The 25,045-nt window shown below is 29.9% G+C and overlaps 1 protein-coding gene across 2 annotated transcripts; it reads left to right on the plus strand.

The window, feature by feature from the left end:
- The first annotated feature begins 295 nt into the window (after positions 1-295).
- LOC105248306 (serine/threonine-protein kinase BRSK2) lies at positions 296-15,257 on the plus strand. 2 transcript variants are annotated; one of them, XM_011253147.2, is made up of 13 exons: positions 296-789; positions 7,032-7,212; positions 7,300-7,440; positions 7,576-7,726; positions 7,868-8,083; positions 8,245-8,444; positions 8,569-8,799; positions 9,258-9,562; positions 10,711-10,859; positions 11,238-11,390; positions 12,230-12,404; positions 13,337-13,548; positions 14,178-15,257. In XM_011253147.2, exons 1-13 carry the CDS (start codon positions 690-692, stop codon positions 14,400-14,402), a joined length of 2,439 nt encoding a protein of 812 aa, XP_011251449.1. In that variant the 5' UTR covers positions 296-689; the 3' UTR covers positions 14,403-15,257. The 2 variants fall into 2 exon arrangements, with proteins under 2 accessions (XP_011251449.1, XP_011251378.1); XM_011253076.3 differs by having other exon boundaries at positions 690-789; positions 13,337-13,566.
- The last annotated feature ends 9,788 nt before the right edge of the window (positions 15,258-25,045 follow it).

Consider the following 25,045-nt stretch of genomic DNA (forward strand, 5'->3'; position numbering starts at 1 on the left):
TCAGTGCACGATCAAGCAGACAACATGAAAAAAATTCGCAAGAGACATCCGCCGAAAATAAAAAGAACATTCACGACAGTGATAATGTTAGCGTGAGTGTATTTAAATATATAATGTTTTTGCCTGAAAGTATTTGGCGGTCCCTCTCATCGCCGAACGTCCAGTGAATATTGTCTTTTGAGCAAGAAGAATTTAGGCTAGCGAGATAATGATGGATGTACGTGACACGTGATTTATAATTGTCGAATTTATTAATTAATAAAATTAATTAAAGTGGAAGACAACGATAACATTTATAAATAATTTGTGTTTGAGTTGGAATATGATTTTTGAGAAAAGATGGAATATTGACGGTAAATTGATATTTAACGTAAATTGCATTGTTTGTTTTCGGATGTGTTCGAATAAAAAAAGATCTAAGTCGAAGACGATTAATTTATTGAGTTGCCTTTAAAACATTTCTTGTATTCCATCGCAAGTCCAGCCTTAAAATTATTCTAACAAAGTGTACAATGCTGCGTAAAATCGCGGTGAAACACAGTAAACTGATACGCAATCTCGGGAAAAAGTGATAACGACGAACGTGGAGAGCCCAAGAGGAAGAAGACTCGTGTGGTTCGACTTCAGTGGCTTGTACAAAACAACCATTCAACCTGGCGGACCAAGAGGAAGGCGGAGGCTCAGCAGCGATGCAGGGCAAAGAGAGCCCCATCGGGTCCAACACCCAGGAGACTCATCAGTACGTCGGCCCTTATCGGTTGGAAAAGACCTTGGGAAAAGGCCAGACCGGTGGGTGGTGCATCATCTCTCGTTCTCTCTCTTTCTTTCCCTCTGCCTCCCTTTCTCGCTCTCTTTCTCTCTTTCTTTTTCTTTTGACATAAAATCTTTATCATAAATGTTATCGTGATTGACGATAACAAATTATGAAAATGAATAGCTGCAAGCATGTTTGTTTAAATCAATCATGTCTATTTAAATCAGTTTAAGCGCAAATTCTGCGCGTTCAATAAGATATATGAGGCTTCGCACACATTTCTCATTGATGGAAATTACGAAACTTTACAATTGTATATGAAACGAACGACTGTGTGTGTTCGAGACAACAGTATCTCGATTCTCTTAAAATTGATTGAAGTTTACATGGTCGACATAAATTTGCTATAAATATTTTGTGCGACTTCAAGAACGCTATTTGTACATTCTACATGCAGTTTTTGCAAATTATTTTATTATTTATACTTCTGAAACGAAAATATCTCCCAAATTTCTCAAATCTACAGAGGATTTAATATAAATTTATGATATCACAATAAGGCACACGAAAAAAATTTTTTCTCATACGTGAGACTGATAATACAATTTAACAAAATAATTTGTCTTGGAACATAAAATTAAAACTAATCATTTCCTGTAATTTTTTAACGCTGAATACATGATTTTGATTCCCAAATTTTTTCGTTACGTTATAATTTTGAGAAAAATGCAATTAAAATTGAAAGAAATAGCTATTTTAGTGTATTTTATTATACTATAGTTATATACGGTATGTAATGTTTTCTAAAAAATTAAGTATATTGTTAAGATTTTCAGCCCTTGAAAGAATTTGCTGTATCAACTTAATAATAATTTTTGGTTAAATATGTGATGTATTGTGAATTAGAAATTCATTAAAGATCTTAAAGAGTTTCTAATTATGTTATTAATTTAATTTTTCAAATTGTTGAATACAAATCCAATATCAAAATTGATAAATTTAAATTATACATAAATTTTTGAATGTATATATAAATTTTGGAAAAATTTCAGATATTTTTAAATTTTGATAATGTATCCATATTAATTCTGCCTTTAAATTTATTATTTTTATTAGATTTAGCAACTTAAAAAATTCTTGAATTTAAATAAACTGTATGATAGAAAACTGTATGATAGATCTTATTAATAAATTTCTTTTAATGATAGAAAATCCTAATAATACACTTAATTTTAATTACAGTAAAATTTTCTATAATATACAAGAAAATATATTAAAACATCAATTGAAAGTTTAAAATTATAATATATAATGGAATAAGAAATATAAGTTTTGTTTTTTTTTTTATTAAACTGTAAAATAATAAAAGAGATTTGTCTCAAATAATTAAAATTAAATCAAAATTGGCACATAAGAGCGCGATAGTTGAAATGCAAAGAAGAAACAAAACTTCTTTTTTTATTATTACAAACTATTGTTCCTTATTATTATATTGTTCCTTACAAGCTTAAATTATAGTAATAAAAGGCGAACGTTTCGGACGTTTCATATTTGATCCAGAGAAAGATAGGGATGTATGTGGGAGGAGGTCGGACGTGTTTTTACGCCCATTTAATCAACGAGTGACAGAATCCATCCGTGGCAACGGCATTGATGCATATCCTGTGGAGAGAACATTCACACTTTTTTCAGCCTAACGAATAATTGCTAGAAAACAATATTTGCAGACTAGAAAAATATGTGAGGCGCAAGTGACTGGATTGGGAATTAAACCCGAGTCTTTCGCTTTCCGGGCAACTGCTCTAGATCACTGAGCTATCCAGATCTCACATCTAATGCTGCTTTTTAAGACAGTGATATGCGACTCCAGAGCGATGTTGGTATCTCACTCGATGGATGCAATGCCGATTGTCACGGAGGATCCCTGAAAGGTCGCTCTCTGACCAAATAAGTGCCGGTGGAGGTATTCGCGTGCATGCTGGCTTCCGACTGGCCTTCCGTATGAAACGACACCGACGAGCACAATACCATAGAGTGACCACATCCCCCAAGATCCCTCTAGTATGTAGGTACTAAAATCCCCACTGTACCAAATAGTGGCGGATAGACCCTAAAATAAGACCGGGGCAAACCTTCAACTTTTTGATTACATTAATTTAATCTGTTAACATTGCGCTGAAGAAGGATGAAATATGATTCGAAACATTCGCCTTTTATTATTGTAATTTGAGTTTTGTAATAAACTAATAATAAAAAAAGAAAGTGTTGTTTCTCAGCGCTTCAACTACTGCACTGTGGCTCTTATGTACCAATTTCGATTTAATTTTTAATATAAAATCGAATTGTAAGCATTCATTAGTATATGATGAAAATATCAACCTTGACAGTATTTCCAAATAAATTTTTGTAGACTAATTTGATACGAATATTTCATAAACTTTTTTCAGTCCATTGATGTATTGTCATTATGCCTAAACATAACCTTGGACATTATCTTTTGTCATTACTGCGGCATGTTATATTTTAATGTGTATCACACACATACAAATTTATCCAAATAAGTGTGCATTCTATATAATTTATATATATTTAAAGGGAATTGTAAAATAAATGTTTTAAAAATATGTTTTAATAAAAATTAATAAAAATAAATAGAACAATTCAGAGGAATAAATAATTAAATGCTGAATAAAAAATTCTTCATAATATCATAAAAAAGGAGATAACAATGAGATGACGTTTTGCAGAAACCTCGTATATCAAGAATATTTGTGGACAAGTTAACGCCGCACTAATTTACTCTCACCTCGAAGGCATTCGATGCTATTATACGATCAATACTGATGACATACTAATTATGTTATACAGCGGTTAGGCAGATAGAGAAATGTTTAAACCTAATTATATAAGAACATGTAGCGGTATAAATGAAATGTAAATATATTATAATATATATTTGAAATGTACACAAAAAGTATATGTAATCATTTATATTCGCATAAAATAGTAAATTGACAGGAGATTGTACAATTTTTAAAAACTTACATGAATTGATGAAAGAAGCAAAGCAATCTAGAAAGGAAAAATTTTTATCGAACTATTTTAAGAACAATATAATGCATATAAGAAAATTAAAATATATTGTATTGATGTATTTTTAAAACATTTTATCCATGCATAAATCTAGATTTCTCCACTACATAGAAAAAGTTACAATAGAAAATGATACAAATGAAATTTTATGATTTAAAGTACTATTAAAATTACTATTAATTATCTTATAAAAGCATAATTTATCTGCTTGAGAACAATTAAAAAAATTGACATAGGAATATTTTAATTTTTAAATATTTTTCATTAAATATCTTTTTGCAATGTATAAAGAAACGTATTACATAATAAATCATTTCTATTCAATTATTATTACATATTAAATCATTAGTATTCTAGTAACAAATTTTAGTAACAAATGTGACTACAATTCAAAGCTAAAAGCTCTCGTGTTTGAACATCTGTTGTATAAAAGAAATCCTTTACAATAATTGCAAATCTTTATGGAGCAATTAAACGTTTTTAATTAAGTGCTGCCGTCGAGGGAAAGAAGGTAATAATATCGACGACAATGAATAACGCACCAAAGAAAGAAACGCCGATTTATGCGCGTGTATATGAATGCTAAAGTAAATTGGCGGCATGAAAAAATGAGATATAATTTTATTTCAATCAGAGCTTTTTTATTTTTGATATATTTTCTCAGATCTGTATTTAATTTTTTGTCGATGGAACTTTCATGGTTTATGCAGAAAAATACAAATTGGTTTTTCGTGATCAAGATGTAATTTCGCAAAAACTTGTGAACTAATGAATTCACGGGTCAGTTTTCAACGAATGAGTTTCGTAGTGGTCATTTCCTCCGACAGACTATATCGATCCTGTATGCACCTTGAAAGGGGTGCCTGCTCTGGCACGTGACAATACGGTGCGTTAATCATACGAATGAATTCCTCTTCACGCTTTGAATTCTGTGACCCACGCGCAAACGGGTAATGAAATTGCCGTTCGTGCTTGCGATACGATTTGAATTATAACCAACGAAATTAAGTCTCGATGAAAATTTGGAGGGAGAATATATAATATTTTTTAAAATTTCTTGTTATGTGTTTTCGCGGGAACGAAAATGCTAAAAATATACGAAATCCCAATAGTAAGTTTAATAAATGCAAGTTTGGCGTATTGTGGTTACGAGAAATCAATAAAATTAAAAGCAAGGATAAATCATTGTGATTTTGTTACTGATTTTAATTGTGAAATATCTTTTACGATTAATTCTCCCGAAACTAAAGCAATATCGATATGATATGAAGAAACAGAATTTATATTGCAAAATGTTCAATCTCGCATCTCCCAGAATTTACTTTTTTAATTCTGAAATATTTTTTACGTAAGACTAATTCTTCTGAAGCAATATTAATATCAATATGATATGAAGAAATGGAAATTATATTGCAAAATGTTCAATCGTATCTCGCAGAATTTATTTTCTATGCATTCAAAAGATATTAAATTCAAATAATGGAAAAATTTTTCTAATCCTATGAAATTTTTCTAAGAAATTGATTAATTTTCTGATTTAAAAAAATTCATTAATATATATTAATATAGCATATAATTTGACAAGCATGTATTCTAAACTGCGAGTATGATGCTTATACAAAACTCTCTAGAAATTTCTTTCTACGAATGCATCGACGACGTTAAAACGTGGATGAATCGTTGGGGAAAATGTATTTTAACTTTCAATGGTGTTGCTAATGCAATAACCATCAGATTTGACGGGAAACACTGAGTCCGTTTAACACATCCACAGGGATTGTCATGTCAATCATCGGACTTTATTTCATGTAATTCTATTGAGGTTGGCTAAAAGATGATCATCGATCATAAAAAGTGTTTCGGACTATTTATAACTTTGCGATATAACGTCACAGAAATGTAATATATTTTTAGACAATATGTAAATAAGTGCATGCGATAGATATAGGGAAGCCGACGTGCACATGAAAAATTATGTTTCGCTCGAGTAATCAAAAAACGTTGATCACTTCGTGATAATCGAGCGGCTGCAAGATTGCTAACAGTTTTCGCATAATCGCTATGTAAAGCTGTGCAATTTTTTATCTAGGATTAAACTCTTTATGCCTTCAATTAGATGCAACTTCATTACGAAGTAATGCTTAATTGCTCTCCATTATCGCTTTACAATGAACAGTTTCCTTCTGCTTTTCTTCTATCCTGTTTTCTCTTTGTATATCTGCTTAAACAATGTACAACCGTCATCGTCGATCGTTTAAGTGGATAAAGATATTATATGGCGCGACTTTTTATAGATTTCCGACTACGATTTAAGCCAATTCTACTTCATAACTTTTGATCTTTACATCGATTCTACTTTTGAACTATATTTTTTATAAAAAATTCATTATAAAAGATTGTAGATTATGTGTAATATATGTACATTTGTGTGATAATGTAGGTACAAAATAATATCTTTTATTGTAAAACCCATAAAAATATAATAAACAAACAATTTTTTTCTAACTATAACCAATATTGTATGTCATGGGCAAATTAATTCGCGCTTGATTAAAAGTGATATTATATTGGGCATTTATATTCCGCGAATACGACCGTGTCATTATAATATAATAGCATGTAATTAGGAATACAGCGAGGGTAAATAATAATAAATCAGTATTTAAATGACAATAAATCAGTATTATATCTATAATATTATATTTATAATATGATATTTATAATATTTACAATATTATATTTGATAAACTTGAGTTATTAATATATTTCAAAATAGCATACAGCAAAAACGGATAAAATTATAATTATTTGCAAATAGCAATTTTCTCTAGTTAAAATCCTTCTCTAGTTAAAATTTTAACGCGACCTATTTCAAGTTTTCGTGAATTATTAACAATAAAGAAGGAATTTGAAGCTAAACTCGAATATATATAATCAAGACTTTAATATTATATTTCCCTTAATAATATATTTCTAACTCATTATTATCGCAAAATTACAGAAAATTATATTATTCAAAAGTAATAATGAGTCGAAAATAAGATAATTAGAACTGTTTTGTGAAGCACAACGATCAAATAATTTTCAAAACTAATAAAATATACGAAAATCTTTTTTTGTTTCTTAATCTTCCGTTTTTCCTGTACTAATATAAAATAAAAAATTTGTCTTTTTTTTATTTTAGGATTAGTAAAGCTCGGCGTACACTGTGTGTTGGGTAAAAAGGTGGCAATCAAGATTATCAATCGTGAAAAGCTTTCGGAGTCTGTGTTGATGAAAGTGGAGCGCGAAATCGCAATCATGAAACTGATCGACCATCCACACGTGCTCGGTCTCTCGGATGTGTACGAAAACAAAAAATATCTGTAAGTTTTGATAAAATTATTTTTACGAATGAAGAAAACTTTTACAAACGATGCAAAAATATTATATATTTTCAATATTCTTCTAAGATATCTTGTTCTGGAACATGTCTCGGGCGGAGAGCTGTTCGATTATTTGGTTAAGAAGGGTAGACTGACTCCAAAGGAAGCAAGGAGGTTTTTTCGACAAATAATTTCCGCATTAGACTTTTGTCACAGCCATAGTATATGGTGAGTCGCGTATACATATTGTTATATTATAAATGTTACTTATGTAATTGTCTCTTTTTTTATTTTTATTATAATCGTCTTTTCTTTCTCGACAATATCTATGATGTGCGTTTTATTTTATCGTTATTTTTACAGTCATAGAGATTTGAAACCTGAAAACTTATTACTGGATGAAAAAAATAATATTAAGATAGCAGATTTTGGAATGGCATCCTTACAACCCGCAGGCTCCATGCTGGAGACCAGTTGCGGATCACCTCATTACGCCTGTCCCGAAGTCATTAGAGTAAGAGCTTCTACTATAATTAATTTTCTCGATAATAATTAATTAATATCAAGTTACAAAAATGATAAATTAAACGAGCAATAGTTAAACCTATTTGAGTTTGATGTAAGTAAAACCATTTGTCGCTCCTTCTTTTCGCAGGGTGAGAAGTACGATGGCAGAAAAGCGGACGTATGGTCCTGCGGGGTAATACTTTACGCGCTTCTAGTGGGCGCTTTACCATTCGACGATGACAATCTGAGAAAACTACTAGAGAAAGTAAAGCGCGGACTGTTTTATATACCGCACTTTGTGCCACCTGAGTGCCAGAATTTGCTCAGGGGTATGATAGAAGTTGATCCTGAGAAAAGGCTGACGGTAAGACGCTTTATATCTTTTTCTAGCTTGTGAAACGACTTTTAAATATAAATTAAAGCTATTACATGTATTTATTAATCATGAAACATTTTGCAAAAAGTAAAAAGCAAAGTATATAGTATGTAGTAAGTAAAAAGCAAAGTATATTATTTTTCTTTTAGTTAGCGGAAATAAACAGACATATCTGGGTAACAGCGGCGGGTAAGGGTGAACTCGAGTTGGAGCTGTCGATGATGGATGTAGTGCAGACGCACGTTATTCCGTCCGTGGATGCGATCGATCCCGACGTGTTACAAGCGATCGCAAGTCTTGGTTGCTTCAAAGAACGTGACAAACTTATTCAAGAACTGCTCAGTCCAAAGTAAGATAATTCCACTCCGATAGAAAGACATTATATTCCACTTCAATCTATCCAAGTTCTATTAGAAATGTCTAAGTTCTATTGAAAATGATCTTACAAAGTAAATAAAAAATTTCTCCTTTAGCCATAATACAGAAAAGGTGATATATTTCCTATTGCTGGAGAGAAAGCGAAGAAGACCGGCGTGCGAGGACGAGCTCGAAGTAATGAGGGGAGGCATGAGGGGATCCGCAGGACAATTAGAAGCTGATCCACCAAGAAAACGAGTAGATACATGTAGAGTGAACGGAAGTACCGCACTCAATCTTGGACAAATCAGTCACGGATCGCCTCTGACGCCTAGAAGACAGTCTAGGTAAACTCGCATGAATTTAGATGGGAAGAATAATAATGTTATGGCAAAAATTATCTTCATCTTGAAATTTTACGGTGGAAATTAAATTCTGTGATCAATTCTTGCATTTTGCGGATAAAACTTATACATGTTTAATGAAAGAGTTTTGTAACGTCAGGTAACTGCGGTTTATTTCAAATTGGCACCATCGCATGACAGCGTCAATTATGTCGCGTGTTCGTATTCATATGTATTTGTTCCATATCGCTTTTTCCTTACGTTGTCGGATCTGAACACAGCTAAAATGTTTAGGTCTCACGCCATGTTTGAGCTCTTTTATATAAAACGCAACAACCAATTACGATCCTTTCATTTCATTCGATTAATATCAATGGGAACATCAATTAAAGTATCTAATCTTTTATGAATTAATTCAAATAATTTAAATTGAAAGTTAATTGCATTGCTGATTGTTGCAGCACGAGACATCACGCGCGTCGATCACCAAGTACAAGCGGATGCCACACTCATAGCTCTCATTCGCACACGTCAACGCCGGGTAGTTCACCGTTGCACGCGCCTGCGGGCCTATTGAGTCCTCATAGAGCGGTGCCGATATCACACGTGGGTCAAACGATTACCAGTAGCCCACACAGATTATCCATCGGCAGCAGTACCACTACTACCGCCGGAAATGGCAGTCCCACGAGTCAGAGTGCACCAACGCCAGCTTCAGCGTCGGCGCTCACTAGTGTCGGCATTGAACTCAATGAGATGCAACCTGGTGAGTTCAATAATTTACAAATTATTGCAAATTATGTTTATCCTCATCTTATAAAAATATTTTTATCTCTCTCGTTCTAGCATATATTATTATTGCTAATAATAATAACAACATTGTCTGTACTGTTAATACTTTCCTATATTCTTAATTTGCATGGTTTTAATATTTTTTTAATGCTGTCAATTATTTTACACTTGCCACTTGATTTTTCATGGATAAAAGTGCCAATACCATATGAAATAGCATTTTTATTTTATGTATATCGAAAAAATAAGGAATAGGAAAGTTTTTCGTAATTTTAACAAATTAAGAATAGAAGTTTGTTGACTTTATATTGTGCTTTTTCTTTTAAAAATAATTTAATTCACAAATACTTTTCATTATAATATTTTTAGCTTATTTTATATAAAAATTATTATATTTTAATGCTTTAGTACCAGTATTTCTATCAATATATTTATCAATCTTTTATTTTGTCACATATTTTCAAGTTGTGGCTACTTTGATCACTATACAATAATTTTGGCTGTTGTGCAATATAAATAATAAAATAATAAATCACCTAAATTAATTGCTGTTCTTAAAGATGACAAATTAACATTAACTTATACTTCATGGACCATTTTTCTTTTGACATATATTATAGAGACCATAAATATAATACACTCTTTGTGAATTATAAAAATGTGGTTCGTAATGTTTATGTTAATATTTATCAAGATTATTACTAAGCATGACAGATTATATAATGCTATTCTATGCTCCTATGTTTATCGTAATTTATCATAATTTTAAGATTGTCCATTTAATATTTAAACAGGAATCTCTCGATTGTCAATCTAATGTTTAAACAGGAACTTCGATACAATCAATGCAGATTGGCATGTCCAATACTATGTCTTATTAAACATTGTTATTTTGATTTATATACAAAATTGCACTGTAATTAAACAAACTTGCATCATTTTGTTTCACGCATTTCTATTCTTTTTTTCAATTAATAATACAATAACGATTGTAATAAAGAAATTCGAAAAAAATAATATAATTAATTATAAAAAAAATGGATTGTCTAAGTATCGTGTATTATTTTAATATGCTTAAGATAAGCGTATTTTTTCAAAATGTAAAAACTTGTTTCGCAATAGTTGCGGTCGGTATTACACCGCCAGGATCACCTCACACAGGAGCAGGATCCGGAGCTCATCACTGGAGATCGAGACTGACCACAATCAAGAATTCTTTTCTAGGCAGTCCCAGGTTTCATCGTCGTAAATTGCTCACTAGTACCGAGGAGGTATGCGATAATAGATAGTAAAAATCCAATTAATTTCTTTTTTTATAATTTGTATTATAACATTTGTATCTTTCATTCACAAAATATACGATTTTTTACAATTGAATTTTAGATGGGCTTAAGTTCTCTTAATACAATTTGAAAATTAATAAATATTTTCATAGCGAAATTTCGTCGAAGAACAGAAGTTAAGAATTTTAGTGCGATATAATAAATAATTTATAACAATTCTATTCTAGTTATCAGAATAGATTATTTCTTGGAATTAAAATTTAATGAGCACTAAAAATAAAAATTCTGAGTATATATAAAATATAAAATTAATTTTATTCATATATCTCAGGAGGAATCACAAAGTAAGCTTCCTACTGCATATAGGTACACCTCACGCCAGATTCCTCTCCGGAACTAACAAAGAAATCATGGTTCGGTAGTTTGATGACTACAGAAAAAGATGAGACCTTTACCGTCCTGGTTAAGGGGAAACCGCTGGCCAGTGTCAAGGCTGATCTGATTCATGCTTTCTTGTCGGTAAGTATTATTACTCTTGGTTAAAATATGATTAATATAATCGGCGATTAATTTAACTTTAATATGAAATTTCAGCAAAATTTCAAATTATATATTATTTATCGATATATATTTATTTATTCTAATCTGATCTTTCTTTCCACGTGTCAAATAACAAATAATTAATAATAATAATTTTGAAGTAATTTTGAATTAATAAAATGCAAGTATATTATTTGATAAGAATTACTCGTGCATTTGGGAATAATTTTTAAAAGTACAAAAAATAAGAAAGTAATTATTTTTTTGAAAGAGAAACGAATAATTTTAACAATGTTTATGGAAACATCTGCAAACAGAACGGATTAATTAACGTACATTTAAAGAAATGTGAATTTTCATTTAAAATTACAATATTTAATTTAAAGAGAAATTTTATGATTCAAAGTCTTTAAAATTTAATGAAAATCTTTGTTAAACAAAAATCTTGTTTATGAAATGAGAATAAAATTTTCTATACTGTATAATCTTCCAAAAAATCCATATATATTTATTTTTTATATAGCAACTATATAATTTTAAATAGTAATTATTAGAGATAGATAAAATTATTTGAGTTTATATTTAAAGAAATATATTACATATTTATTACTGTGTATATACAATATTTTTATCCACCAATAGATCCATTTCTATGATTGTCCAGCATCTTTTAAATAGACGTTAGCCATGTATGTGAGATTTGCGATATAAATTTATCGATTTCATTTAATCGCACATGATAATTCATTCCGAATATATTTATTTCTTTAGTATTTTCAATTATATTTTTAATTTGGAACGAACTCTTGTATTTGCAGATAGCAGAATTATCTCACAGTGTAAGCTCACCGATGTCGTTCAGAGTGGAATACAAGAGAGGTAGCACTGCACCTGTCATGTTCCAAAGACAAGTGCGATTTCAAGTTGACATTAGCGCGATTTCGAAGCAACCAAACGAGCCCCTCTTCGCTATCACGTTCACATTATTGAGCGGTAAGTACACAATAGCATTATTGCAGATTTCTTTTTTTTGTAAAATGTCATTTTTGAAATTGAACATAATATAAAAGAAACTAAAATTCTAAATTAACTAAAAATCAAAAGAGAGACATATAAAGCCTTACCGAAAATACACGATAAACACTAGTAGATAGAAATATTGTTCGACGGTTGGCAGTCATCCAAGCGCAACCAAATCGATGCTACCTTGACTCAGCTAATATATCTACAACCTTATATCTTATCTGCACTTGAGAGATCTGCACTATAGAGATAAGTCGACGGATAGATCCTTATAGTTTTTTTTCTCACAATTAGCTTGTAGCCAACTGTATTTACTTAGCTCATAAATTCAGCTTAAAATTTCTCTTATTTAGAATCTTATTTATAATAATTATTTATATTTCTTATTATATACAGTCCAATTATCTTCTCTTCTTTACAAATTTCTGGGCAAAAAGAATTCTATATACTTCAAGATAGCCAATATTTAGGCTTTATACATAATAATCCAATAATTATCCATCAAAAATTTTCCCTATTTTTCTAAAGTATTAATTGCTATATATAAAACGATTATTTGATTCAAATGCAACCGCATTTGGTCAATATTGGCAATAAATATTGACTTGCATTAATTCTCTCTACAAAATGCGATCGTTTAACTTTGAAACACTTTGTGTGTATGTGTGTACATATACATAATAAAATAAATTAATTAAAATACACACGCACACATACATATATATGTGTATGTGTGTTTTAATCAATTTGTTTTATATTAATTTTATTTGAAAATATTTTATATTTATAGAAGAAAATATATAACTATGAAGAAAAAAAAGGAATGTATGTAGTTTTCTAAGTTTCTCCGTAAGAATAAAAAACAAATTAAGAGTTATAATGCAATTGATCAACATTCGCAGGCAACATTCGAAGATTTAGGCGAGTGTGCGAACATATCCAGTCCCAAGTATGTTCGAGAAATGTAGGCATAAGTTTAGGAGGCCAAAGCAGAGCCGCACCCCCTAGTCCGAGAGCCTCCAGAAAATTTACCACGGAAATGAGTGAGAGCTCCAGCTGCGGCAGCGATACGAGCGAACGGCTGTTTCTTACTCCTCATCCAGCTACCAGACAGGTAGTCTGTTTTAACAAGGTAGCGCATCATCTCCATTATCTTCATCATCGTTAGCAAAAGTAATATTGTTTTCTTAATTATTAAACCATTTTAGATCGTTAAAATTATTTTATTGCGCCAAATTTCGTCAGAAGTAAAATATATATAATCAAATATATACACATATATGTGTAAAATACGTTTTCTTTCTCTTGTATAATCTCTGTTCGTATATATAGAAAAAATGATAAGAATAATTGAAATATAATTAGAAAAATAATTTTCACATTAGTTTTTAAAAGTGAACATTGAAAAAAATGAAAAAAGTTATCTTTATATAATTATATATAATTATATGTAGTCAATTTTCTCTTTATAATACATATAATTATATGTAATTTTTTCTCATTTCTTTAAATTTTATTTTCTCTAAAAAATATAATACAAAAATTATTTTTTTATATTATTTTATATATAATTATATATATCTATATTTAATTATATATAGATTTATAAATATATACATAATTATATATAGATTATATATAGATTTTTTTGGGCTACAGTATTTCCGCATAAAATAGAGAATTTATTTTTTAAAAGAATATCTTCTATATTATTAACTAACATATTATGCCTGTCAATTTTAGATCGATTCGGACATCGAGTCAGATACTTCTGTATTTGATGTAAAATCGCCGACTCGTGAAAACGGTAGAAGAAGCTCGACATCAACAAATAATAATAATGCTCTACCGGGCGACACGACATCGACGCCAGACAACTCGCCGAAAGCAGTGCGAAGTAATTCGGAAAGCCAGAACACGCCCGAGAAGAAATGTGTCACCACGATGAGTGGTAATAACATAGCGTGATACTATCAGAACATTCGCTTCGAATTTCGATCGAGTCTGAAGAACTTGTGGGATAGTGCTCAGAGATTCTGGTGAGGTTTTCTTTGACGAACGCTTAGAACATCTTAATAGAAAAGCATATGAACCGCTATACGTTATTCAACAACATAGAAGATCGAGGTCTAACATTATATATAAATATTTCCATCAGCAGTAATAGCAAGAAGATCAAGAGGCGACAATGGGAATAGTGCAGTCATTCGTTATATGTAAACGAAATTCGAAACATCGAAATCTTTAGTGTGAATTCTATACTTACTTTCCACTTTCGGAATTAAGATATGCTTGATTATGTTTCGAGAAATACGTATGTACATGAAATTTTGTTTGAACAACTCAAATCTAAATCACATAAAGACGTTAGAATACATTAAATGTAGATATCTCATGCCATTTTGTTCGTAAAATAAATAATTCTCCGCGAGAGATATTATTTCCAAATCGCCTCCAGATAAAATCATCTTAAATCTTGCGGAATCAGTGATGTGTATTTAATAATAAACAAACCTTTACGGTGCGACACACATGAAGAATCACACGAAGAAAAGGATTCCGAAAATGAAGTGTAAAGTATATTAAAGAAATGTGTTTGTTATAAGTAGCGAGATTTAAGTGCAATGACACATTAGTATTGTTTTTTTTTACATTAGATATTATTGCAAAATAGCATTTTTCTGTGCAATAATCGCTGATTTTCGTCTGTTAAGTTTATAAATGATGTTTTTGCATTAGGCATGTTTTATTCGTTAGATAGAAAAATTACAAACGCCGTTGCTCGAAATACGTTATTGTTATTTCGATAAATTATAAATTATGTTATCCTGCAAATTATAATTTTTATTTATTTATAATTTATTATTATAAAAATTATAATATATTTTCTTTATTTAATTTATAATTTCATTATATCAATCTGTCCTCAAAGCAATCTGTCTAAATTCATATCGAACATATTCCTACATCCATTGAAAAATATGAGCCCGGTACGATCGAGCGCAAAAAACGCGCCGAGAGATTTTTTTCACGCACGATGAAAAAAAGAGAGAGAAAGAGCAAATTCTCATAAACCTAGAAAATACTAATAATAAATGAACAATCTCATAATAGTATGCGCAAAAAAAATGGGTATACACACATATACAGATTATATATCATATATAGCATACCATCTATTAATGACAGATTTTTGAGATCACTGTTTCCTCAGCAAAAATGTCGAGGGAGGTCATCAATCTTTGTAAATTTTTGCCATTATACAGTCTTGTAAATAAACCTTGAATTAAAATTTTATTAAAATAAATTTTTCATTTAAAATTGATTAAAAAATATACTTTTGTTGATCTTTTAAATCCACAAAGTTAGTTTGCGAAAAATCCTTTTTTTTGCTTAAACTCAAATTATTGAAATTATGCCTTGATATTGTCGCTGAGAAAAAATCATTTCCAAATGATCTCAAGAATCTATCATTGATAGATAGAACGCTAGAAAGTTCTGTATATGTACAATTTCTCGTTTCTCACAAAAAGAAAGAGTAATTAACTCGATGAAGATACTTGAAATCCATCATAAAGCAATTAAAAACCGCATTGATTAATATAACTCGTATAAAAAAAGAAATAAACTACACACACGCACGCACGTATGTAGATATGTATGCATGTTATATGTATGTACATATGTATGTATGATGCACGTATGTATGTATGCATATATGTATGTATATATGCGTACATATAAAGTTTAAAAATTTATGATATATAATCTTTGCACGAACGTATGTAATATTTATCAAGATAAAAATATCTCAGTAAATATGTATTCAAAAATAAATCGATTTTAAAAAATAAAATTTCCAGAGTACTTTATATTCATTAATTGGAAATATACTGGACCATAAATCAGATTTGTTGTAAAGATAAATTTTTTCATATATATTCAAAAGATATTTCCAATAGTTTTGTATGAAGATACCTGTTCATTGTACACAGACTGATAATTAAATATAACAAAAAAGTAAATCTCGAAAATCCTTGTATATGTGTGATTTACATGTGATTTACAGAATCATATATTTACTTATAACTTTTTGTTTATTTTGACGAGTATTACACATGCGTTTGTATCATAAATTTATAAAAACTACATACATTTATAAAAACACACATCAAATAAATAAACAAACAAATATACATTCATACGCACGCATGCATGCAGTGCGTATATACATATTGCGTGCATGTGTACATATACATATATGTATAATAAAAAAAGCAGTAAAAATTCTGCACTTTCCTAATTCAAATAAGTAGTTATAAAGATTATTTGATAAAGATGCAGATGTACGAATCTTCTCTCAATGATTGACATGTTGTCAAGATGATGATTCTGAGTAATATCTAAAAATTACTCGTTATTTTAGTCAACTTTTTAATAAACAACGAACGAGTTTAAATCCTTTGGTTTGTTACTCAAGATTATGATCTTGACGGTATAATTTAAAATAATTGGAAGGAGATCCATATATCACATTTTTATTCTTCACACAAACATATCTCGAGATTATCCCTATCGACTTCTTAGTGAGAAATGATATAAGATATCATAAATGCATGTTAAGCACTGTTTTTAAGCGAAGGTTTATTATATAAGGCTACATCGTGATAGATGTTTACGAAGAGAAGAAGAAAAGCTAGATATGTAAAATAAAATGGATGGAATAACGAGCGTTGAGCGCTCGAATACTCTCAAAAACCATTATCTTCAAATTCATCGATTTTCGAGAATGTGATGCATGTTTGAAAAAAAGGATTATTCTTAACAATAATTCTTAATAGCATCGCAATTTTTGAAATTCTTATTAATTACGATTAAATTATATAAGCGAGAGATCGAATATGTATAATATAAACATATTTACACGCGAATCAAAATTATGATTTTTTTTTAGTGAATGCTGAATTCTCCGATATAAATTCTCGCTTTAGATATTACCTACTTATTATAACGCGCATGTGTGACAACTCGTTCCTATATAAATATTCGAATAAATGTCTGTAAACTATCTTTACAATCGATAAATGATATAAAAAGAGAGAATTAGCGATCTCCATTTTTCGTTGCAAGTAGTAAAATTTTGTGGAACATAAACTGCGATGTTTTTCAGCTAAAGCGCTCAGCTAAAGATAGATATACATTAATATTCCGCATCCTCAAACAAAGATATACGTAGAATTGTAAAATAATAGCAGGATATATCGAAAATATTGTTATAATGAAAAGAAACCTAGTATAAAATTTTATGAAATCGTTAACCCTTAACTCTATTTACAATTTTTGTATTTTGCGCTTTTATTTGTGATGCATAAATATTTAATAAATTGTATAATTACGATTTAAAAATTGAAAGGGTTAACGAAAAGAACATCTATTTAAGATTTATTCAAACACATTTCCATAACCATATAATAAATATCCATATAAAAAAAATCAATCAATTTAATATAAAAAATACTAAATTGTATTTTTTATATTGAACGCATGTGTGATTGAGTTTCTTTGTATATATGCATTATACGGTTGTACAAGTTTATAGATCTGCCTTTATTTATACGTCAATGCGTACATCAATTTTACACGAATAAAATATCAATATTTTCATTTTTCTTTACCGCTTTCCAAAAATCAATTTCCAATTATTGCCTTTAATCGTCGTAGAAATAAATCATTAGATATTATTAAAAAGAGAGCGAGTTTTAGTAGTTAAGCGTTAAATGCACAAAGTTCGAATAACTTATCAATGAGTTTATTGCGTTATTAGTTGTGTATAATAATTATATCAACAAGAATTAAGAAACAGCAATGTCATTATTCGAATATAGCCGCGATTAATCCGCGATAAAAAAATCACTATCTTTTGCGTATCATAAATAGTAAAATCATAAAAGTGATATCCTTTGAAATCACTTAACGATGTAAATAAATTTTCCTTATTTGATGTTTTTTTGTTGATGATTCGAGTTTGATAATATAAGCGAATCGTCTATTAATATATGAGAATGAAAGTAATAGAGAGTGTATGATATAAGAAAAAAAATGGAGGTTCTCGTTGCATAGATGAATGTGGATTTAATATTACAGCATACATAAACAAATAATATAAATTAAACTTAGCATAAGCTTGCAATTATCTATTTACTAATTGCGGTTAAATATAACTCGTGTATATATATATATATATATATATATATATATACATATATATATATATGTATGTGTGTATATATATGTATATATATATATATATATTGCGTATATTATAATAATGAAATTGGAAAAGGGGAAGTGCAAGAGGATGAAAAGGAACGAATTAAAAAAAGAGGGAGAAAGAGAATGTAAAACAAATTACCGGCCATATTAAATTAAGATTTTATATTGTGCAAGTCTGAATGTGAGCAAAGAAGACTAAAATACTTTGTATGTAAAAGATTAACATTTACAAACACATCTTTGATCTTTGATTTTACTATATAATATGGATATGAAAATATTGATTAATATTTGCTTATATCTTAATTGACATAACTTTGTCTAATTTTTGAAATATTCATATGTAAAAATTAAAAATATATATAGATGAACAAGAAGTTTTATATGAGTTTATAACTTTTCATGGAATGAAACCCAATCGACATCGATTTGCGATCAATGCTTTCACTACGAAACAAAGTCTATAAATACACTGGAATCTCTTAATAGTGCGCAGTGTGATATAGGAAAATTGCTTTGCATAGAAAATTTCACACATATATAGAGTCCCTCTCCTATGTACAATAAAATATTGCATTCTTATCAGCTACATGTATATTTCAAAAACTATTCGAAATCTAAAGTCGAAGTCTAAATAAGATATAAATAAATGTTAATTAGTATTTTCACTTTTATAATATATATATGAAGATTAAAATCATTAAAGAAGTGTTCGTTAATGTAAATAATTTTAAAACTTTTTGAAATTCGCAGAAAGTATGTTAATAATAATAGAAAAAATAAATTAAAGATCCTCAATAATTGGGGAAAATTCTTGAGAAACCTAAAACAGCAATACTTGTATCGAATAACAGCACTAATTTGGAAGCTAAAACTATGCGACAAATTATAAAATATAGGTTTTTTGAAAAACTCAGAACTTTTTAATATAGAAATTATCTTATTAAATCAACTGATTTATTTGAAAAATTTATTAAAAAAAAACTGTTTTTTTATTTGTCATATATAGTTTGTTTTCCAAATTAGTAATGTAAAAATATTTTTAATTTAGATTTCTTGATAATTTTTCCCAATTTTTAAGATTCTTTAATCACTTTTTAACCTTGGTATATAACATATTTCCTATAAATTTCAAAAGATTTTTTCATTTCGTTCGAAAATGAAATATTGCCCTTTTTTAGCATTGTCCTTTGTCTTACCAATTCAATTACAGTATAGTTTCGCGTGTAAAGATACAAATTTTGGAACGAATCTTTAACTCTTATTGTATCGTACGAAAGAATAAAAACTAAGAAGAATCCATATGATGATTCGGCGAGTTGATTCAAAGTGATAGATCGATATTTTGCGAATGTAGAAGTTAGAAGCACGTTGTATCGATTTCGACAAAGCATCTCGCCGACAGCTATATTGCTTACAAATTTGCAAAATTTTATTTATAAAGGAAAGAACAGAAATACTCGCTATCTCTCTCACGTATCACTGACTTATTTTTCGATTCGCTTTTGCGTATCGCGAGATATATATCGCCACGATTTGCTATGTGATTTGCTATGATCGTGTGCAATTGCAATAAATATAAAATCAATATTCATCCGAAGAAACTATTTATCAAAAAATTAAATTAAATTAAATTACATAAATATACTTTTCCAATAGATTCGAGCTCACGCGCAGATCGTGGCAAAATGTCTCGCAAGACAGGCATTATACAACAAATTCCACAATATATCATACTCTTAAGACATTATAAGCTAGGTTGAATATATAAGAAATTTTTATACGATTTATAAGATAATGAAAATTTTGCGCATGCAATTGATTGATTTATTATTACATGTTTCCTTGTTGGCGTTTTGTTGAATGTGCACTGTATTCTTCGGAGCGTGTATCCCGCGGTAATCCTGCTGAATTTCATGAATTCCACATGATGATGATCAAGCATAATCAGACACGACAACGATAAAAAATTTCTTTGAATTTTAAACAATTTTTTTTTCAAAATTAGATACATTTTATGTTTAATTATGTTGAAGTAATTTGCAGAGAAATAATTAAAAAATTGTCCGTTCTTTAATCGATCTTGAGAAAAATATGTAAAGTGTTTTATGTAAGCATCAGGAATCGAGGAAATAAACGATGAAATCGAGCAGGTCGCCGCGATGTGCCTCGCGTGTCCTCATGTTTCTCGAGGACGCGTCTTACCTATTGTAAGATACGTACGCCCTTGCTAAGTGAAACTTTCATGTTATTTATTATGATTATGCTTATTGATATGCTTGCGCATATCTCAATATTCATCGTGCGTCTCTCACAATCTCTCGGCGCGACACATTTGCGTATCATATATGTACTTATTTCTTTATTACTTCGATCTTTTGTAATCGCGACAAACGACGAGGTCCAATTAGTTTTAGCAAGATTTAGTAAAAGCGGAGAAGAAAAAGAACTCACCGAATATTTATAGTATCGAGATTAATCCAGATAAGAGGAATGTCTGAAGAGAAAGAAGACGATATCTTTATGATATTGTTTTTTTAGATATCCATCTAGAAAATTGCGTTGGGATACAAATTGCGATTAGAGTCATTTTTCGAAATGTTACTTCTTTTACAGTATATATTATATCACGTTTATTGATTGCATCAAGTGATGCATCATTGATCACATTAATCGTCGGGTCTCATACGCATCATCAGCACGCAATCCTTCTTCCCCTATCATAGATTAAGTACAGAATTTAGCGAGTAGCATGCGGGCCTCGAGAAGTCATGTCAAGTTCCGCTGATGATCGAAAAAAATACAATGGCTCTCTCACAGCGATAGGAACACCTCTTTTTCGAGTTTAAATTCATAAAATAAAACGGACGATTGTCACACTAATCGTACGTCACTAAAGCGGCAATGAATAATCTCGCGATTGGGTAGAAGAAAGATTAAAAGAAAAGATTCTCGAAAATTAAAGCAACATCAACTTAAATTGATTCGAATCTATCGTTAATAAGTTTTACAGAAAGACGAGAATTAACTTCAAAATATAATTTTTTTAAATAATTATTTAGAAAAAATTAAAAAAAATAAATTCCATGGAATAATTAAAAATAAAATAATTAATTTTCGAAGTATGTACGATGATAATTGATTTTTGACGATTACTTCAAATATTTAACAATATTTGGCAACAAAAATTAAAAAATACAGAAACTGACAATTAGTTTTTCTTTGCATAATTATATCCGATTCGAAATATATATTTTTACAATTAATATGAAATATATTATTAATGACTGATCATTAGAAATACTTAATTTTTTTTTTCGTTAAATAACAGTGTAAAGGCCGCAAATTAGACGATTTTTTAAAATCTCCCTCGCGTTATGAGCTTCGATTTATAATCGCGCGTATGTAGTATGTGCTGAATATTTAGTGACGTCCAGACAAAACTGACAATAACGGCTGTGTGAGTGAACAGTATTCTTTTCAGCAAAAGTCTATTGTAGCGTAAATCGCGTTTCGCTTAATCTGCCTATCTAAATCGGACGAGCACATTATGTCCGATCGATATAACCGCATTCCCCCAACTCATACACGTGCATTAATAATTTACTATCAGAATTGCAATAAACTTTTGGTCATACAGCTTGTGTGAGCCGATTACACGAATCCGCTTCGGAATGCAAGATATCATTTTTTTCACATTTTATGCAATTTCCAAAAATTTAGGAGCTGCGTTTTAGCATCTCATTATTATAAACCACGTTTCGGGAAGATGTAAAGAGCTCATTATATTATATCGCGAGTACATTTCACTCGAACGTCGTACCAGATTCGTGCAGTTAGCCTGAAGAAAAAAAAGCGCTGAAATTCGATGCATTCACAGTGAACTATTTTTTTACGAAGGCTGAATCCTGCCCTTGCGATTATATGCCGATACTGATTATAATAAGCGATCCACTGTGGATGATTAGACTCTCTTCACACTGCGAATTACGTACGGCAACAATATATGTACGTATTGTAATTCGAGCATTTCACAGGCCGACGAAGTAAGCAAACTATACGAGGTGTCCCAGACTTGACGAATTAGTCGTTAATGGTGGATTTCTGAGGTCATTTGGAGACGAAAATTCTAATACCAAAATGTTGAGGAAGACTTCATAAAAATGTCCAAACTACTGACTACTGTCGCTATTTTTTATTTTATATTCATCCTTCTATCGATATCGATATTATTCCTGAGCATAAGAGAACGTAACGCGCCGATTGGTAATCTTTAATTTTTTATAGCGAAACTACGTCTTCCTCAAGATTTTAGTGTTAAAATTTTCGCTTCCAAATGATCTCATGAATCTATCATTAACGGGTGATTTGTCAAGTCTGGGGCACTCTGTATACACAAATACAGACAACACATATATATATACACGTATATACATTCATATAGTTTTGAGCGATTATTCGCATGCGTATCATTAGATTAATCGTTCAAAATAGAATTTTGTACAATGCAACAATATCTTGCGGATGCATAATAGTTTCATAAAGATAATACAATATTAAAAATGCGCGACATCCGTGCATTTGCGTCGTGCGAAATTCTGCTTTCGTTCGAGAGAAAAGAAAAAAATGATACGCGATGCAGCGCGAGGATCCGTAAATCCGTACATACGCTTTGCGATTAATTTTCCATGCGATTTTTCGCCGCATCGATATACATATGTGTATATTATCGTTGCATATTATTTAGATCTTATTTGTTAAATATATCGATTCACGCGTATACATTTATCTATTTACTATACGTTCACTGATACTACGCGTGCAATTTTATTTAATACGAAGTGAGTTGAGATGTCTATAATTTAGCGCGATATATTTAATACTGGTGGTTATTTGTCATACGCAATGACTATCTATATAAATTACTATGAGAATTATTATTATTAATATATTATTATTATATTATATGAAAATAAATCGCGCTTTTCCGATAAACGAAACACGAGAAAATGAAGAGGGAGAATGGAAAAATAAAAATTGTAACATATTTGTTGATGGCCAATATCAAATATGTATAAAAATAATAATAATGCAACATTACTAAAATAAACAAATATTATTAAATTTGTTTTGTTAACTTATCTCGATGGTGATCATAAAGTGAACATGCTGATTATGTCTTTCAGTCACGGTAACGCAAGCTTGAGAAGATATTCGGCTAAGGACTGTCTCCGCAAAGAGGAATATTATCTTCGCTATTATGTATGGTGATGAACAAACTTCTGGAAATTATAGGTTTCTTTATTTATGTTACATAAGATTGGTATGTGGCAAAGAGTTTGTCAGTTAATTCGACAAAAACGCTGTAAAATTAATCAGAAAATACAAATTCAAAAATATTGAATCATTAAAGTTCCGGAGCAATACTAATCACTTTTATTTTTTTGATCAAATATTTGAGACTCTAGCCAGACATAACATAATTAGAAATAACATCTTGAAAATAAAAAAAGAAAATTCTATATCTGTAGGCATTCAAGACAGGCATAGGTAAGTCTGGAGGTATTAAACCCACAATTGCTCTTTGATTGTATAAAACAATTTTACTGTCTAGGTTCACATATGTTACTGTGTAATTGGTAATAAAGTCAGAAAGATTATATTGATGTGATTGTATTATAAGAAATTCACTGGAACAAAGTGAAAAAAAGAAATTTTTAACTTTGCTGGAAGTATTCTATTTGACAATTATTATAAATGGATGTGTATCGACTATTACTTAGGATAACCAGTAACAATTGAGTACCAATCAAAGAATTCTATTTCGAATTGGTCAATTGGATTCAACTTGGTTTGTTCTTTGTGATTGAACTTTCTGCATCAGTGCAGAAGGTGTGACTAAAGCGTTCTTTTTAACGAAATTGACATCAGACACACTGTCAATATTTTTTACAGTTAAAATATAAGCTAGATGTTACATGAAATTTAATTTAATTGCCAATAAATATTGTGCTCAACACAGAGTACTTCAACCATAGTCTTCTATATATTACAGATCGCTGACTTCGAAGCAAGGCCATTTACAATTGGACAGAATATACACGTTGGATTAATATACATTGTATCATATTTCAATTTGTCGGCAGTTATTAAAGTATAAATTATTTTCATGTATAGACAAATATTTATTGATTGTTATAAACAAGTATTGATTGATATTTTGCTTATTAATGCAGTAATTATATTCTGTCCAATTGTAAATGGCTGTCTTGACTTCAGCTGTAACATCGCTAGTAGCAGTTTAGATTCGGTATTCATAGTCCATTCTTACATTTAAG

The sequence above is a fragment of the Camponotus floridanus genome, unplaced genomic scaffold (assembly GCF_003227725.1).
Source record: "Camponotus floridanus strain SB8 unplaced genomic scaffold, Cflo_v7.5 scaffold39, whole genome shotgun sequence".
Taxonomy (NCBI): Eukaryota; Metazoa; Arthropoda; class Insecta; order Hymenoptera; family Formicidae; genus Camponotus; species Camponotus floridanus.

Excerpts from the sequence above, each read along its gene's own strand:
- LOC105248306 (XM_011253076.3), top strand. The coding sequence starts at position 690 with ATGCAGGGCAAAGAGAGCCCCATCGGGTCCAACACCCAGGAGACTCAT. Across the intron at positions 8,800-9,257 it reads ACGCCTAGAAGACAGTCTAG|CACGAGACATCACGCGCGTC; the intron begins GTAAACTCGCAT and ends TGATTGTTGCAG. Across the intron at positions 13,567-14,177 it reads AGGTAGTCTGTTTTAACAAG|ATCGATTCGGACATCGAGTC; the intron begins GTAGCGCATCAT and ends TGTCAATTTTAG.